The 18,371-nt window shown below is 37.1% G+C and overlaps 1 protein-coding gene across 1 annotated transcript in view; it reads right to left on the reverse strand.

Moving 5' to 3' along the window:
• CUL4A (cullin 4A) overlaps positions 1-18,371 on the reverse strand; it is a 38,032-nt gene that overhangs the window by 5,149 nt on the left and 14,512 nt on the right. Inside the window, exons 9-19 of the mRNA XM_074535916.1 lie at positions 17,246-17,313; positions 13,990-14,108; positions 11,331-11,523; positions 9,932-10,036; positions 8,132-8,242; positions 7,665-7,750; positions 6,591-6,698; positions 5,302-5,415; positions 4,289-4,394; positions 1,125-1,297; positions 152-304 (exon numbers count right to left, since the gene is read on the reverse strand). Coding sequence (XP_074392017.1) covers positions 152-304; positions 1,125-1,297; positions 4,289-4,394; positions 5,302-5,415; positions 6,591-6,698; positions 7,665-7,750; positions 8,132-8,242; positions 9,932-10,036; positions 11,331-11,523; positions 13,990-14,108; positions 17,246-17,313 — 1,336 coding nt within the window. The remainder of the gene's footprint in view (positions 1-151; positions 305-1,124; positions 1,298-4,288; positions 4,395-5,301; positions 5,416-6,590; positions 6,699-7,664; positions 7,751-8,131; positions 8,243-9,931; positions 10,037-11,330; positions 11,524-13,989; positions 14,109-17,245; positions 17,314-18,371) is intronic.

Raw genomic sequence — 18,371 nt, forward strand, 5'->3', positions numbered from 1 at the left:
GACTTATTTCTGTTTACACAATACCTTCATCTTTGGGTTTAATTCTATGATATTTCACATTTCTTGCTCTTATAGACAAGCTAAATAGAAACATATATTACATATATTTAGATAAATCTAGGATGGTTGGAGAAACAAAAACATGAGTTACCTTTACAGGAAATTTCAGTTGATTATACAATTCAGAAACAAGAAGATTATGACCAAGAGTCTTCCTCATCTTCATTATTCGTACAATAGCAGCATCAATCTGATACTGCCGGTCCTGAAATACTCTTTCAGTTGTGCTGACCTGTTCCTCAACCTAAAGAACAACACAACACCACAAATCATATCACCCTCTGTTGCTACTTTTTATTAATTCTATCTCTATGGTTAATCTTCACAATAAAATGAAGCTCATGCATTCTTATTTATCTTTGAGACAGATGCATGCATTGCTGCATTCCAAGAGCTAAGTGATTTCTGAAGTGTACTGCTAAAGGAAGTACAAGAGAAAATTCAGGATAATGTAAAGGAAAAAATGTGTCTTATTTGATAAATAAAAGTAAATCTTAGAAACTTCCTTAAGATTTTTGAGAGAACCCATAACACTTTGACAGTTCAAACACAGCAGTGTTTTGTGTCAAACTCCAGTTTGACTATCAGGGAATTTAATATGCAAAGGCAAAAAAGAAACAAGTCACTGTTAATTAGAATATGTCACCTTGTGTAAAAAAATGGAAAAAAAGGTTTGTTTTCACTGCAGAATCAGGGACAACCCTAACTTTTATAGCTTTCTTACCTGCTAAATATAGAAATGACATGGTGACATTTGATTCATGAGTTCAGCAATACCACAGAAACTACTAAGATGGACTGAAACCTCTACGAGATCCTTTTAGTTTAATACATAGCCATTTAAATTTGCCAGTACAGGAAGCAATCTAAGTTGTTTTCAATTTCAGTGATTTTAAAGTCTTTGTTGCCTCTCTGAGTCATTCTGACTAGTCTAAAAATTAATTATAATTTTAATTTAAATATTAATTTCTTTATATGCAAAAAATACAAGAGATTACATCTTTCCATATGGGATATGTAGATAAACAGATAACACAAACTGAATGAATGCAAAAAGTACGTACTGTTTCTTTCATTTGAATCTGGTTGATCTTTATTCTAAACAACTTATGTTTGAAATCACCATTAAAGATGAATTTATCTCCATCTTCTACATCCTTGCCCTTTGGATTTTTAATCAATACTCTTGCTTTTCCACAAGCTAAAGACTGCAAGGTTCTTCTTAATTCACTGTCCTCTGTGAAGAGTTCAAATATGGGAGAAAGCAGAACAAAACATTAACATCAAGAGTTTTATGGGATTAATCTAGAAATAAATTGAAAAGCCAGTGGTTTTATGTTAATACTTTCTTCTAAGTTCCAATTAAGAAGTAGCTCACAGCCTTCAAATCTGGTCTCATCTTTCACAGGTTAAATGCTGACAGCATGCACAGAATTATATACATCAGAAAGACAGATTTATGCTCATCTCAGTGAATTTTCCTTCCAAAATAGTCTCAGAAAAGATTTCACATTAACACAAACTTAGTTTTATTGCTTTAGTTATGTGTGGTAGTAACAGGACTTTGGAAAAGAAAAAGTCAGTGTATGACAAGAAACTCAAAGCCACCTATTTCAAGATTTGATATATAATCAAATAAATATTTATTTGATATATAATCAAATAAAAACACAGAAGTCTAAATTGACAGGATGAAGTTTTGTGGGAGGGTATAGCTGACAGCTATTATAGTCAAAATTCCCCCAAAATGGGAAAGTAGTAGACACAAGTGTGTGAGAAAATTTTATCTAGTAATATTTAAGGCTAAAAGCATTTAGACAACATAAAATGAAGTCTTAAACATTCTAATTATGTTGCAAAGTCTTGTATCAGATTTTGCATTGAAACAGCCTCTGCAGTCTCTAGAATACTTTAGTCACGGTATAAAATTATCACTGAATGTGCTGGATCTCCTCAAAGGTTTTGCAATCTAGTGCTGAGGTACAGCTGAGTAGAAGATTAACACTATTGCTATTTTTAAAATACTTGAGCTTTTACACAGAGCAACCTTTTCCTTCTTTAAACTTCCAACTGGTCTGTGATTTCTTAAAAAAACCCTTTAAACAATGTGGGCTAAACTGGCATTCATGACACATGGGACATTTTGTGTTTCAGCCTCAGTAAATGCAGATTGTTGAGCTGTGTTTTTGCCCGAACACAAGGCTGCTGTTAAAACACTCTGGAGCTTGCAAGTGAAGTCACAGGTTACAGTATGCCAAAGGGAAAGGAATTTACAACTAGAAGTAAAAACTACAGCTCCTAGAGGCTCCCTTGACAGGCAAGTAAAAACATGGAATATATCTGAATAACACATCTTGAAGAAGCAGAATCAGAGAGAAGATGACCATTCTTCCTTTGAGTAACAGTTTATGCATTTTCTCACTGTCCTAATGCACCAGGGACAATCTCATTAAAGAGGCTGATGATTATTTATTGTAACAGTATTGGAAAACACAGGTTCCAACCATGGCCAGTTAATCCCTACAGGAACAATGGAGAGGAACTTGTAAATTCCAAGACCATGTAGTGACATGACAAGGGGGGAACAGCTTCAAACTGAAACAGAACAGATTAGGTATTGGAAAGAAATTCTTTATTGTCAGAGTTGCAAGACACTAGAACAGGTTGTCCAGAGAAGTTCTGGATGCTCCTTCCCTGGAAGTGTTCAAGACCAGGCTGGATGGAGCTCTGAGTAACCTGGCTTAATGGAAAGTGTCCCTGCCCAGGGCAGGGGGCTGGAACTAGATTATCTTTAAGATCCCTTCCAAACCAGCCATTCTGTGATTCTATGCTATTCATCCTGGCTTCACAGGAACCCCATGGACCATGAGCTGTCCTTACCACCTGAATTTTTATACTACTACTTCTCCAAAGGGGAGAGAAATACAGACATGGAGCTCCGTGCAATGATAGAGAGGTAGCTCTCAACTATCAATTCCATCTACCTGCCTTAAAAACAGTCTATTGAATTCCTTATTTTGTGCTATAATGGAATGGATTTCCATGCAGGAAATTTTATCTGTTGCTGCCAGGCAGCCAGAATACCAGCTCCAAGGGACAGCAATCCAAGATGAGAAAGCAGGACCTGGATCAGGCTTGCATGAACCTGTGTTTGTTCTGTAAACATGGTACTCCAACCTAATGAGCCTCTCCAGACTATCCTGATGATTATCATCACTGGCATGGATTTTCTTCAGCTCCCTTACTGTTAAGGGAAAGGATGACTAAGTGACTTGAAGCACTGATACTGAGACAACGGAGCACCCAGGCTGTACTTCCTTCTGCAATGCATCATTCTGAACCAAAAGGATTCTTGGTATCCCCATTTTACAGTCTTTCAGTAAATACATTACAATATTTTAGTACTTGTAAGGACTCAAATACTCTTTTAGGTACTGCTGTATTAGGTTGATCTTAAGTTTCAACATGTGAAGGACTACAGGGTATAAGTTGCTGATTGATGCAAAACTTGCAGAGAGTAATGATGACCGTGTTTTGGCTAGAACTATTTCAAGAGAGTGTAAGAATTCAGGGAAAAAAGCCCACCCAGGAACATAAAAACACAAGACAGACACTGCAGATAGTTAAAGAGAAAACTGTACTCTTCCTCAGCTTTCTTTGTCCTCCAGGTTCAAATGCAGAGGCAGAGAGCTACAAAATACACCCCAGCACACAGTGCTGCTCTGAACACATCAGACCTGCTGTGAAGGGGCACCCCAGTGACAGGAATGGGCAACAGGCAGGTGAGCTCTCAGAACAGTTCAACTGAAAATACCCTCTTAAATCACCCCCATCTGAGAGCATTCTACAATAGATCATTTTCAAAACATAGTATGTGAAACTGAACAAGAGCAAAACCAATCTGTACACACAACAGTCTTGATCACCACTTAGATTTTAAGAATTGCAGTGAAACATTTTGTAAATCTAATAGGTTGTTAGAAGTACTATATGCCACACAGCTCTTACTAATAATTTTGTGAAGGGTCAATTTTACACACCAAGAAAATACACTAAGAAACACCTGCAGTGTGTTCTCCTCATCTCTTCTGGTGTGTGTATGCTTTTGACACATGAAGTTTGTCCTAATGATCGTGACAAATTTCTTAATATTAGGCCTTCACGTACCAAATCATAATTGCCAATCACTTGATGAATAAATTTAAAAATAAGAAAGTGTTCTTCCTACCTACACCAGTAGCCATTTTAATTTCTTCAAAACTGAATTCATCTCCTTCATTAAACATAAGCAATACTAATGTCTGAAAGAGCGATACTTGAAACTCCTTCTTGCCCTAAAAGAGAAACAACACATAATAGCAATATTCAGAGAGAATTTTCTATTGTATCCCCTACAATTGACAGTTACAGAGAGTATACATTAATTTTTCTATTTCTACAAGAATGGATATGCATTTTAGAATGCCTAGCACACAGAACAATTTGCCTGAATGTAGTATTGAGGAAACAGGATACTTAAAAAATCTCCTTTTTTTGCTCCTCTAACAGTGACAATACAATACACAGCAGAAACTCATTAGAATGGCCTGGTATTTACTTCAATGATTCACTTCATTTTAATTACACTATATGACATTTTGGTGTTGCCATTATCAAGAGTGAATTTGTCTGTAATTAACTCAAGTTAATATTGACAAGTAGGCAGAAGAATTCAAGGGTTTTTCTGTCTTTGCTGTGGCTCAGTGAAGCTGCACTATTACAAGGCAAGAGACTGCATGAGACAAAACAAAAGCACATGAACAAACAGTGCAGCTATTTAACAGTTAAATATTCAACAAGCATTTAAATTTTAACCACAGCCATCACATGACTGATACCCTTCAGTCTCTTTATGTGTGTCAAGCATACCAAAAGCATCACCAGGATTTCTACAATCAAAACAACCCCAAATTACAGATAAAAAATGCCACGTTTTTTTCTTGTTTTAATTTTTTGCTTTATTACAACTTAATTTACTGGAATGAGCAACAATTCCTATCAAATATCGTTGTCTTGTTAGCTAGGTGGTATTTCAGTTTAATAAAAAAAGTCTACTTTCTGTACAAAATAACAGTACTGAATTGTGATTGTTCCTCCACAAAAATATTACTACCTTTATAAAAAATGCAACACATGATTAGATTCCAAATAATTCACTTAAATTTTAACCTAACAGGCAAAGCATTATGTAAGCAAACTTACTTCCTTAAATTCTGCCTTTAGGACAGCATGTCCTAAGGTGGTCTGCCACTGAAGTTTTCGACCACTGTGTTTTCCCAGGTAAAAAGTTTTAAATACCTCTTGAAGCTTTATCATCTGATAAGAAAAGAGAAGAAATGCTAGCATTATATCTTGCAGTGATACCAAATGATTTGACACATGTAATTTCTTTATTCTCTTCAACCATGTTTCATAATAGGTTCTTTTGTGGGAAAAACTTAAAACCCAAAGAGTAAAATTTTGCTCTCAAGTACTCTGGTACTACTATGCATATAAGAAAGCCTCCATTCAAAAATAACTGCATTTTCCTTGGGTTTTTAATTTGCTTGTTTTGAATAACAGTAAAATAAACTCCCTGTAAAGGGTTTTAAACCTCAAAAGAGATACTGGTTTTGTCCCTGACTTTGAATCTGACCTAGAAGTCAAGGGACAAAAAGCATCCATCTCACACCTTTACACTGGCTAGTACCATCTGCTCCTAAGTTCTTCCTGTAGTTTGTGGATGCAATGGAACTCAGTCCAATGCCACTACTTTACACCCTCTTACTTCCAACTAAGGGGGTTCTACCCCTCCTTTTTCATCATGTGTTTCTCAGGTTGGACCCTTCAGATGTAGTCTGCCACAGAGGAAAAGACACCTCAGGAACAAGAGTACCAGAGCTTCCATATCTTCCAAATTGAGTGGGAGCCCCATTACCACCTCTGGCCTCTGAAGTGCTTTCCATACCTCTGATCAAACAAGGTATTGTAGGAAACAGGGACTCCAAATACACATTTCAACCTAAATCCCTACTGGAAGGAGCTTTGCAAGAATCTCTCAACTTGGAAACAATCATTTTTCAAGCCAATACTATTTAAATGCAGGGGATAGTTTTGTATGACATTGCAGGGAACAGATGAAGGATTTTTGAAAAAAGGAACTTGCAAAAACATAACTATTGACTAGTTCAAAGTGCCTAACCAGTGTAGTTAAAGATTGACTAAATTAAGGTGAACTGACCAATTTCAAACTTTTAAGTAACTGACTGCAATGCTAAGTAAGGCAATGATATTATTATGCAGGTAAAAAAAACCCACACTGAGTGAAATAATCATCTCAAAAGAGTGGACTTTATCCACTATGTTCTATTTTTTGCAATTCTGGAATCCTTACAATTACATAAACACCTTAGATATCTAGCAGAAAAACTTTAAATGAAGGGCATTAACGCACCCTGTGATAATGATTTAATTTGTTAAAGCGTATTTAGAAGAAGAATTCAGACACCAACCTCTGAATTTAAGTGGACTTCCATAGGTGTGTAAGTTGGCCAATATCCCATAGTTAATATATTTACTGTCAGGTCTATATTTCCTGGGTCACTCTGGTTCTGCATATACTGAAATAGAAGAGACAAAAATTATTCAAGTATGCTATCTGGATACTAAATTAGAAAATGTATACACTGAAGTTAGAAATTTAGGATTAGTGTAACAACTAAAAATTCTTACAGGCCACAACCTTGGTTAGACATGCTCTACCAGGATTTTGAGTAACTATCTAATGACCACTTCCCCAACTTCAAAACACAGCAAGTGGTTGGGAGTACAAAGAAAAGATCAACATGCCTTGAAACATTCTAGACCTCTGTCCATACAGGGTACTAAGGTCAAAGAAGCTTTAATCACATACAGATAAAGCCAAAGAAAAGAAACCATGGCAAAGACTAAGATCAAAAAGATCCCCTTGGACTCCTCCATCTGTTAGACAAAACTTTTTAATGTAATTGAAGTAGAGCATCAGTCAGGCCAGACTGCAAAATCTGGGACAGAAGAGTGGCTACAGTATTTTATTACAGGTGTTGTCCTGGGTCAGGTCTCTAACCCAGCATCCTGCCTTCAGCAAGGCCCCAAAACAAGTACCCAGAGAGAAATGCAACAACAGGATGAGCATGTACAGTAATTCCTGCAAGCCTTCATCAGTCACCAACAAGCTGGAAACACTGGGGCTGAAACAGGCACAGCTTCTGTGCACTTAGCAACCTTCAGGAAGTTTCTCTGGTGTGGGCTGTTCAAACAAATTCATCAGAGCAGCACCAGTTTACCAGAAGGAAGGGATGCAGACTTACAAGGATGTCAGCCAAATTACTATGTGGTGTTTAGACTAACTTACTTTAAAAGGAATCAAATAAAACTGTAAAATTATTGGATACAATAAATAAATTCTGTCGTATAAACAGAAAGGCAAGTAGACACTATTATTAGGACCTGCTCAAAAGCAGTTTTAATTTTAGCTTATTCCAAGGGATAGCACCATTAAATGTCTCCTCATGACTGAAAAATTTAGCATACAAAAGTCAATGTACCTGCTTGAACTGTACCATGACATCTTTTGACAGTTCCATGTCCTTGAACATGCCCTCCAGTTTGCTGGTAAAAGCAGCACCACATTCTGTCACACACAAAAACAACCAAAGATCCCACAATTACAAAGAAGCACAGAAGTTAAGTGATAAACATTTAACCTGAGACAGCTGAGCCACATTTACCAGGTTACAGAGCACCCACAAAAAGGTACCGTGTCAGGATTTTGCTCCTCTGTAGGTACATCAAATAAACCAGTCTCATACCTAAGAAGTCAGCCTTATAGATGCTGCTGAGCATAATGAAAGGTCTGATATATATACACATATTTTACATCATCCCTTAATATTTAAGAGCTGAACAGCTATTACTTAAAATTTGGCTTGTCACTTAAAAGCATGAGAAAACAGGGATTCCAAATTTGCATGCCAAAAAGTAATACAAATTTAACACATCTGAAGACACCTACCATGTTTAAGCTTTGACAACATGGACTTCTCAGCATCTACTGAAGCACTTTTTCCAACCAGCAGTCTTTTGGCCAAGTCTTTCTTATAAAATGCCTCAAACACATCCTTCCCTGTAAAGAAATTGAAACAAAAAATAAAATTAAATAATACATTCTATCTGCATCACTGCCCTTCAGGTTTGTGACACAAGCCTTTCTCATGAAAAGCTGATTAGCAGAATATTCATCATGTAGCATTGAAGAAAAACATGTAGACAATTTGTTTTTTATATTTTAATAACTTTTAACATATTTTACAAAATGTTTACTTATTTCTTTTTATTCTGCCCCGGGAACTTGAACTGCCTTATATTTCCCACTGGATCAGCTACAAAACAAATGAAATTACTCTGGGGTCCAGAAGAACATTTTCCCTCCACTGGTCTGATTTATTAAGAAAAAAAAAGGAGGGGAGGGAGGTTTTCTATATATTAAGGAATATATTTTAAAAGCCTAAGGGAAAGAAAATTTAACAGAAGTCTTCTCACATGGTTTGCCAATAGCCTTTTGAAATGAAAGGGTCACGTAGGATACCCACAAACTTTCACACCTTAAACCCAAATCTCTCCCATATGACAGTGCAAGGTGTTTCCCTTTTAAGAGGAACAATTTTGCTGTAACCCAAGGCACTACTTGTGCTGCCTACAGCAGCCCCCTCGTAATTCTTTGTGAACAGCTTCCAATTTGGGCATCTTATAATAGTCTTTGTCCTTCTCCAGCCTGTCCTGATGAAATTTTATGAACCAGCTGCATCAAGATATTATCAAAAATGCCAATACCCAGAAACTACCTACTAATTATCATCTGTTCTTGAAAGAGCTCTTATGTACCAGACAGCTCAAAATAAAATCCATGCTTTTAGCTCAGTAACACAAAAACTGAATTGGTGAAAGTTTCAGATTAACAAAAATTATTCTCTTGGGCTGACAAGCTGCCAGTTCAACTGTTTTCCTTCACCATCTCCATCTGACAAAAATGCTGCAATTATGTATAAATTATGCAAATGATACTACTTTATGACTCAACTGCTTTCCCATCATATTGTACTTGTTTGGGATTTTTATGAGGAGAGAACCCCACAGATCTCAGACAAACTAATACAGAATTAGGTAATTCTTGCTATTCCACCCCAGCCCAGGACACACATTCCACCTCCCTCAGAGCAGTGACAATGCATCTATATTGGATTAGACCACTTTTTTCTGATAGCCAATCTAGAAAAAAAAAAAAATCCTAACACATTCAAGGTTTTTGCTAAGACAGGGGGGATTTGCTAATTCATGGGGGAAATGCATTTCAAAGGCAGTGTAACTCAGCAATAACACTTTCCTGTCATTTTGAGCCCTCCTCTGTGTTCCTTCTCAGCTATCATGAGAAAAGAGAAGTCAAGGAAAGCAGCTGAGCTTTCATTCTTTGTACCTACAACATACATAAGTGGACAGCAAAGTCTGTACTGTCATTAGAGAAGTTGTGGTTACAGCCATGGTTAATTTATGTTAAAAAACTTCCAGCAACACCTCCAACTCTTAGGTCTCCACTCACAAGACTCTGAAAGGTCTGCAACTTGCCAATCTCCACAGAACTATTTGTCTTCCCCTGTATATTTATTGTGCTCCTTCAAGAGTAAGGCAACCTGAATTAAAGACAGAGTTGAGCAGAAAATCATGCTGAAAAGGATCTCTTGCATTCAGAGGAAAGCAGCCCTGCTAATAGCAAAGGGAACAGTTTTAATTGCATCAACAGTGAACTGCTATTGCTTACCATGAATGAATCTAAATATGATCATTATTTTGTCAAGGATTCTTTCCAGCTCTTCATCAGTTGCTTCTTTATTACCAGCTCTTAACTTGGAATCCACATATTTTGCTACAAATAAATGAAATTAGATAACAGCTTAAAAAATAGATCGAAAATAACCAACTTAAGCATCTCCTGCTTGAAATATTACTATATGTTAAGTACTAATGTATGTTAAAACATAGGATAAGCACTACATTTTCTATTTTCCCATCCCTGTGTTCAGTGGAATGACAGTCCCACTGTATTACTGGAATATTACTGGAGCCCTACTATATATAATGGAAAGGTACTGCAAAAAGGAATAGTCCAAGGCAAAAAATTAATACAGTATAATAATTAAAATTAATACATTAAAATTTCCCAGATTTTGTGTCATACAAGCACATTACTTGTTGAAAGACAATGTTTTGGAAGCGTACAATGTATATGAATGTATTTTATGAGAAACAGAAACAAACAACATAAAGAGGACTATATTTTTATACATCTTTACAATGTCCCACATGCTCCCTGGTAGGAGCATACTAAAATTTTAACAGAAGCAATGCTTTCCAGTTAGTATTTTCAGAATGCCAGAAATAAGGTTAAGCCTTGAATTTAGCTAAGTATTTATTAAGCCATGTTAGTATCCTTATACAACCTTCTGTGTAAGAAGAAAACCTTTGTGGGAGCTGGGACACCATGATCCACAAATGACAACAGCCCATATAATGGCTTTAACCTGTATTACTATGTTGTGCAATCTATCCTACATAAAGCTGATTTTAGAATGAAGACAGCAAAATCAGCCAAATAAAGGCAAAACAAAGTACAGAGGAAAAACAACCAAGGAGCAGGATCCTCTCCTGGTGTAAAATGCCACAGCTCCAGTTTTTCAGCAGGCAAGGCTGTCAGCATAGCTTTTGCCCCATCAGGGATAAGCTAAAAATATTAAAACTCCTTGTGTCTGAAGGCTTTAAAGTTGTTAACCCAACTTCAGCCTTCAAAGCAGATGGATGGGCTGCACTTACTCCTTTCTGAGATATCCAGAGCACCCACAGAACTCCTCCACTACCACAGTTACAGTCAGTTCCCCTTTACTTGCCCCAGCTGCTCTCCCCCAGGGCAGTTCCTCCTGTGGCAGCCCCGTGCTGCAGCAAGCAGTTGTTAGCACCAGGCCCTGTGCAAGCAGCAGTGCAGGGACAGGAGGTGACACAAGCTGCAGCAGCCCCCTGGCAGCACACCCAGGCTCTCGGGGCTGTCCCCAAACCAGTCTCCTAAAGCAGAATGCGACTGCACCGCTATTGCACTAGCACACTCAGCAGCATTACCATGCTTTCTATAGATTTTTGAAATATTTTACAGAAAAATATTTGTGTACCTATCAATTCTGCAGGCTTATTTGGTCTCTTGTTGATAAATGTTTCAAAGGACTCCTTCATCAAGTTTATAAATTTTTCATTTTTCTGAAAGCACACTTCTATGATATGGTCCACTTTATCCTTAAAATCTAGTAGCTCTTGCACCATATCCTTGTCTTTTTCAGGATTAACCACTATTGTTGTCCCAAAGTTCTGTAAAACAAACACTTTTGATAGTAAAATACTTTAGAGTGCTACCTATCTCCCCCAACAGACACATTTACCCTTATAAAAAGTATCATAGGAAAATGAATTTATTTACAGAACTACTTATGACTTCAAGTTTTTAAAAAATGAGATGCATTGAAATTCAAAATAAAAACTAGACACACTGATGGATTTCAAACATTAGTGCTGATTTAAAGATTATTTACATTTAAGACAAAAGTAAAAAAATACACAGACATGACTATGATGTGCAAGTTCACAGTGAGATACAGAACTATGATTCATGTAAAATAAATTAAATGGAAACTGCCTCAAATGTTAAGTATGAAGGAAAACTTTGCACTATTTTTATTAAACCCACTAGAGAGCTTAACTGATTAAACAGGTAGCAAAACTTTGAGGGCTGCAGCTGAGCCCTCAAAGATTTCTTTTTCATCAAGTGCTCTAAACCAAAATGATCCTAGCTGACTTGCAGGGAAACAAAACTTTCTCAGGCACAAGAAGCAGACACAGACCTGACTTTCTCTTCCTGCTCCTACATTTATTATCTCAGAGACAGAACACCATTTGTCTAATGGATATCTAAAATATCCTGTAAAGGAGGATTTTCACCTACTGGACAATTAACATTTGCTTAGTAACACTGATCAGCGCCCTGGACGGAATGATCAGTTTTCCAAAGTGAGAAAGGGGGCACAGCAAAAGCAAAACAGTAATCAATGGGCATATTTTGGCCAACTGAAGTATGTTAGCCAAGAACAGTAGAAGAGATGGGGCAAGTTCCTCCCCAGCCTCAGAATTTCCATTGCATTATCTAATTAGCTACTGTCATCTTTCATGGAGATCTTGCTCAAGTACCATTTCAGAGTAAAGCTGAACACAAGGCTCCCAAGGTACTTGGAACCAACATGTGTGTCACAGAATCACAGAACAGTTTGGGCTGGAAGAGATCTCTGATGGCCAGCTAGTCCCTCAGATCTTCCACTTGTCACAATTTCCCCTACATTAACACAACATTTCAGCATCTCACTGTCTCTACCAGGTACATTCATAAATTGCAAGGCTTCCCCCCATTCTGAAACAGCAAACCTAGATGCAAAAAGCCAAATGGCACCTCTGAATTCACAAAAGGCTGACTGCAATGGAACACAGACCCTTACCACAGTAAACTGGCTCACAAGATAAAACAGTAGAAATTCTTGAAGCCTCTCTTCACTGTCACACAGAACATTTGGAAGGAGATTACTGACACTTACAGAAAAGGTTTTCTAGGTTTTTGAGTAGGTACACAACCATATAAAGCTGTAAGAAGTCTGACTCTGTGAAACACAGGGTATGATAACCCAATTTAACAGCTGTTATGAGAAGAGAGGTTCCTTTCCTTATTCCTTTTCCCATCTTGAACTCCTACTTCTTTCCTTGGACCAGCATATGGACTTTTCTGTGAGTCTCCTTAGCTCACTAAACCTGGGATTAAGCTGACCTTGCCCAGGTATTGTGATAAAACAATCACACACAATACCACAATAGATCACAGGAGAGCCTGTGTAGTAGCAGGCAGCGCTAGGATTAAGTCAAGAACATGGTCTGGGAGAAAGAAGAAGAAAGAAGATCCTCCTCAGCCACAGCACCACCATTCAATAGGCAACGTCCTAAGGAATAAACTCCTCCTCAGTCCTGGGACAGAGGGTAACCATGTTCCATTACCACGAGCTGCAGCACTGGTGGATCATGCTGAGCTCTAGACATAGGTATGCAGAAAATGCACCTCTGGAATTAACTGATATTGCACACTTAATCCTGAGGGTTGATGAACACATGGGCAGTTCAGGGGAGAGCCCTGACATCAGGAATTATCAACTCCAGGGAGAAAAATTGCATGTGACACTTTCCTGCCTTCATCTTGCAAGAGCACTAGAGTGCAAGCTCTCTGGGGCAGCATACTACATGGATATTATGGCTAACAAACAAACCCAAACCATCTAAATAGGACTGATGGATTATTTTCAACAGGAGCATTCCCTTCCCAACAGCTTTAAAATCCATCCACATTGTTGTAGGCTGGTTACAAGTAGCACTGCCTAAACTGCAGCAGAATAACAGGTTTTGCAGGTATGCAAACACTTGAGTGTATTTGCAGCAAAACAACACATAGTACAGTCCAGAACAGTCTAAACGTGCATGTGGTTCTATTTAAAGCAATGCAATCAAAAACATCCTGTGTAATGTTCAAACCTATAAAGAAAGCAGCTTCCAAGTAGAAATTTAAAACCAAAGTAGGTGTTGCTGTTTCTTATCATGTGATTGCTACTGAGGTAGAAGCATTAACATCCCTTCCCATTTTTACTTAAAACAGAAATTTGGTGATACACCTATATATTATTCTTGACTTTGACAGAGGAAATTTGTAACAGCATAAATTTTTACATTAGTAATAGATCATTGACATACCTTGATGTATTCACTCCAATGCTGCAGAAGGATCTGCTGCCCACCTTTTACCCGGCTGAACAGCTGGTATGTCTGGGTCAAATCTGATATTCTGTTTTCATCAAGCAGGCTATCAAGTCCTAAAAAAAATTTAATCAGAAAAAAAGGAAATTTGAATACAGTTACATAAACACAATTAGAAATATATCAGAGAATATCTCTATTAGAGAATATACCAGTATTTCAACTGAAATACTTTCCCAACAAGGTGGTGATCGTGAGCCTTTTGCAGAATGGTTATGAAGAGACCTTGACTTCAAGGGTATAGTTTCATCAAGAACCACTAGAGACAACAGGAAGCTAAATAAACTGCCCTAAATTAAAGTAATGATAAATACTTCACACGATTTTTTCCTGTGGGGCATGGTGAGCCAGGTTTTTAGATTAAGAATGTGCTGGGAACAATCTACACTCCTACCAATGGAATAACACAAGATTACAAATTCCTTTCAAGCAACTTTTGCTTTGTTGATTCACCCTACATGAGACTAAGCTTTGGGCTAACAAATGGAGAAGTGAAGTCCAAAGAATCTAACAAGCAAGTAATTCATACACATTTTTCCATTTGAGAGTATGTATGTAGTTCCAGTGTAATCAGAAGTACTCTGGTGTCAGTTACAGAGGCTTTAGTAATACCAGAGCATAGCACCAAAGATTTATGACAGTTTTTTTAAAAACAAAAAGCTTGATTTTACACAGGTTGACAATTCCCACCATCAGTGTAGCTGACACTGTACAACTGCCCTACTTCACCAAATATATTTAATTAACACTAATTTTTAAATTATATTAAAACTGATTTGCAAATCACTACCAAATTATTCCATGTTCTGCTATATTCTTCAGCTTAAAAATACTTTCACTGTCTACTGCAACTTACATACATGTTCAGAAAGGCAAACAATGTTCAAGAACAATGCCAGGTAAACTTCTGTCTGCTGTTTAGAGATTTCCTAAATTTCTGAGTTATCAGAAGAATAGACATACTTTAAATGTAAGACAACAGACTACACAGTCCCAAATACAGAGTTTTAGTGCTCTCTTTTCATTGAACATGGAATTAAAATCCTGGAAATCAAAGAATCACAAAGGCTTGGATTGGAAGATCTTGTTCCAATCCCCAGCTGTTGGCAGGTTCACCTTCCACCAGGCCAGGTTGCTCCCATCTCCTTCCAACCTGGCCTTGAACACTTCCAAGGATGGGGCATCCACAGCTTCTCTGGGCAACATATTCCAGTGACTCACCAGCCACATAGTAGAGAAATTCTTCCTAACATCTCATCTTAGATCTCTCATCTTTTAGTTAAAACCATTCCCCCTTGACCTATCGCCATCTGCCCCCTTTCTTTTATAAGCCCTCTTTAAGCACTGGAAGGTCACTGTGAGGTCTCCTGGGAGCCTTCTCTTCTCCATGCTGAATAACCCCAGCTCTCTTAATTAAGAAAAGCCCATCCCATTACCTCCTATTCAGTTAAAGACACCTCCTATTCAGTTAAAGAACACTATCTGCTTTATTATAAGCTAGATAACATACAGCCTTCCCTCTTCCTTTAGTATGAGCTGTGCAACTGAAAAAAATATTTAGTCACACATTTGACAAACAAAAAGGATATGCAGCAAAGTCCTCTGATAACAGGTTTCACAGAGCTTCCAGAAAGCAGTGCTATAGCCTTGGGAAAATCTATTTACTCACAAAAAAAAAAAAAAAAAAACACCACTAGATCTGACCCCAAATATCTAGTCAACAGCAGTTATACTAATGTAAGGGAAAAAAGGTTTCTTATACAGACCCTGCATTTTTAAGGTTTTTACTCCTGCATCAAACTGACTACTTCACATTCCTTGACTTAATGAAGAAAACCTACAAAAGGCAGCATCATCTTCTACTTGAACAGAATACTAAGATGTCATAAGCAAATTAAAACATGTTCTAGATCAAAGGCAGAAAACTAAGCAAGTGATGATAGAAACTTTATTACTATTTTTTTTCACTAGAGACAGAATGCAAAACCTGATCCAACAATCCTGGAGTCATGAAGCACAGTAACCAGAGAGCTCAAAAAATGTAGAAGTCTCTCCATATTTACATGGATGGCTCATACACATTGTAAACCAAGAAAAAGTTCAGTTTAAAACAAGACCCCATACTTCCTGCTGAAGCCACTTGATAAACAAGCATATCATTGGAAAAGTTACTTAATCATACTTGAATTAAAGAGCAAGCAAAATTAACACATATCAGCAAAATATAATTATTTTTATCTTCTGTTTATAAGTTTAAGAATAGCTAAGATGAAGTGACCAAGTTTATTTCTATAAATGTATTGAAAACAGTGGAACAAGCTATTCCCAGCATAGTTGAGATAAAACTGAGCATAATTCATCTTTAAAAGGGACAAAAAAAGACATAGAAAGGGTATGTATAACATGAAAGTGTTAAACACGGATGTGAGGGAGTTTGAAGATACCAGACTACCAGGGACATCTGTTTTGCAACATAAAAGAAAACACAGATGTAAGGACAATTTGCTAGAAGATCTAAAACCTAAAATATGGCTACTGCAAGCTAAAGAAAAAATAACTTCAAATATTCAAAGATCAGGGAATACTGAACAGACCCAGAAATTCAGCAAAAAAGGAGATATTAAAACTTTAGAGGAACAAAGAAATGGCAATTTGAACACACTAATGTATGAATAAGGACCTCCTAGGAAGGCTGCAGTTCTTATCTCAAATTTCCAGACAAAAGAGACAAAGGCATATGAAAGCTCATTGCCTCAAATGCTGCCAGTTCCAGTAACTGATGATTCTTAAACTACACAATCACGAGAATATGTGAAATTATTGCACTTGAGATGTGTGATTATCACATAAAAGAAGCTACAACAGTAACTGCAGCTCTCATTTAGAAGTTTATATAATTCTAGGAAAGAAGCAGTTCCAAGGTTTAATTCCCAAGCCCACTGCTGCAAGTTAAAGGAGATTTAGAGGCTTAGCAGCCTTTAAAAATATGGAATTAGATTTTAGACATTTCTTTCCAAATACACCATTTACTCCTCACAGTGAGGGTAACAATCGCAGGATTGGTCTTCTGTGTCTGTGGAAGTTTTTCCCATGACTAATATACCTCCTGAAGTAAAAGCCATGGAATTTATAGCTATTGCAGAGTGTGAGATTCCATTGCTAATCAAAGATTACAATTATTTAAAAAAAATACCTTTTTGCAAAATAGCTGATAAGTGTTCTCCTAGAAGCTGCTTCTCCACACAAGCAATCAGTGGTTTCCTGAATTACACAAGAAAAAATATTAGAAGCATTACACTATAAAGAGTTGCCTTCTGTCACAGTGTAGTTGTGCATAACTTACATTATAATGCAAAAAACCCCAACAATTTTATACTTACAGGTTACAAATTAAGACAAAAACCATCACATGATATAAGACAACAATAAATTGTGTATGTAATTTAAAAATAAAAATAAATTGATAAAATTATATTCCTTACACAGCAGAAGTGAGAAGCTTACATTGCAAAAGTCAATACAAAAATGTAACTGGAAAAAAAGTCATTGAGTTCTGGAAACAAACAAGCAAACAACCCAAAAACCTGCAAAGGTTTGAACTTCAAACCAAAACAATACATTCTACTTATGTTAAAAATACAGCCAATTGTAAAATTTTCAGCTAATTGTGTTATGTATGCACACAAGCATAAATTGAGCAAGAGGCACAAGACAAGTTTGTGAAAACTTTTAAATTTCTCCTTGAATATGCCCAACTTTTTACCTTTATACACGCATTTTAGACAGGAGTGAAAAATAATGGGAACTTTTCCCTTATATCTTTCATCACCTAAAAGATAAAATAAATGTCTGAAGTGCAAAGGCACTTCATTAATTAATTCCAATGTTTAAACTTCTACGCTGCTTACAATGGAACAACCTAAGACCAACTATTTCTTTATGGATTAAGTATTACAAAACTGGTGCTCAGAACCTTAATTGGGATTTCCTGGAAGAGAGGGGCTCAGCTTGGACTGATGGCAGCCGTTCCTGTAGGAGGATACACTTTTGCTCAAAGGGTACCTTTGCTAACACACCCTCTTTCCTGAAACAGCCATCAGTGACATGCCTGACCTTCCACACAACACACCAGTTCAGGTCCTTCATTTGGAGAGGGTCAGAGAAGGAAGCAGGGATGACCAAAACATGCAGCAGCAGCTACAAGAGAGACAACTGCAATGTCTAGACTTAGGAATACCATTAACAGGCAGCAAGGGGCTGAAGGGAACTGACAGATCACTTATTTTCAACGAATGAACTGGGGTCATCAGCAATGCTAC

The sequence above is a fragment of the Zonotrichia albicollis genome, chromosome 2, assembly GCF_047830755.1.
Source record: "Zonotrichia albicollis isolate bZonAlb1 chromosome 2, bZonAlb1.hap1, whole genome shotgun sequence".
Classification (NCBI taxonomy): Eukaryota; Metazoa; Chordata; class Aves; order Passeriformes; family Passerellidae; genus Zonotrichia; species Zonotrichia albicollis.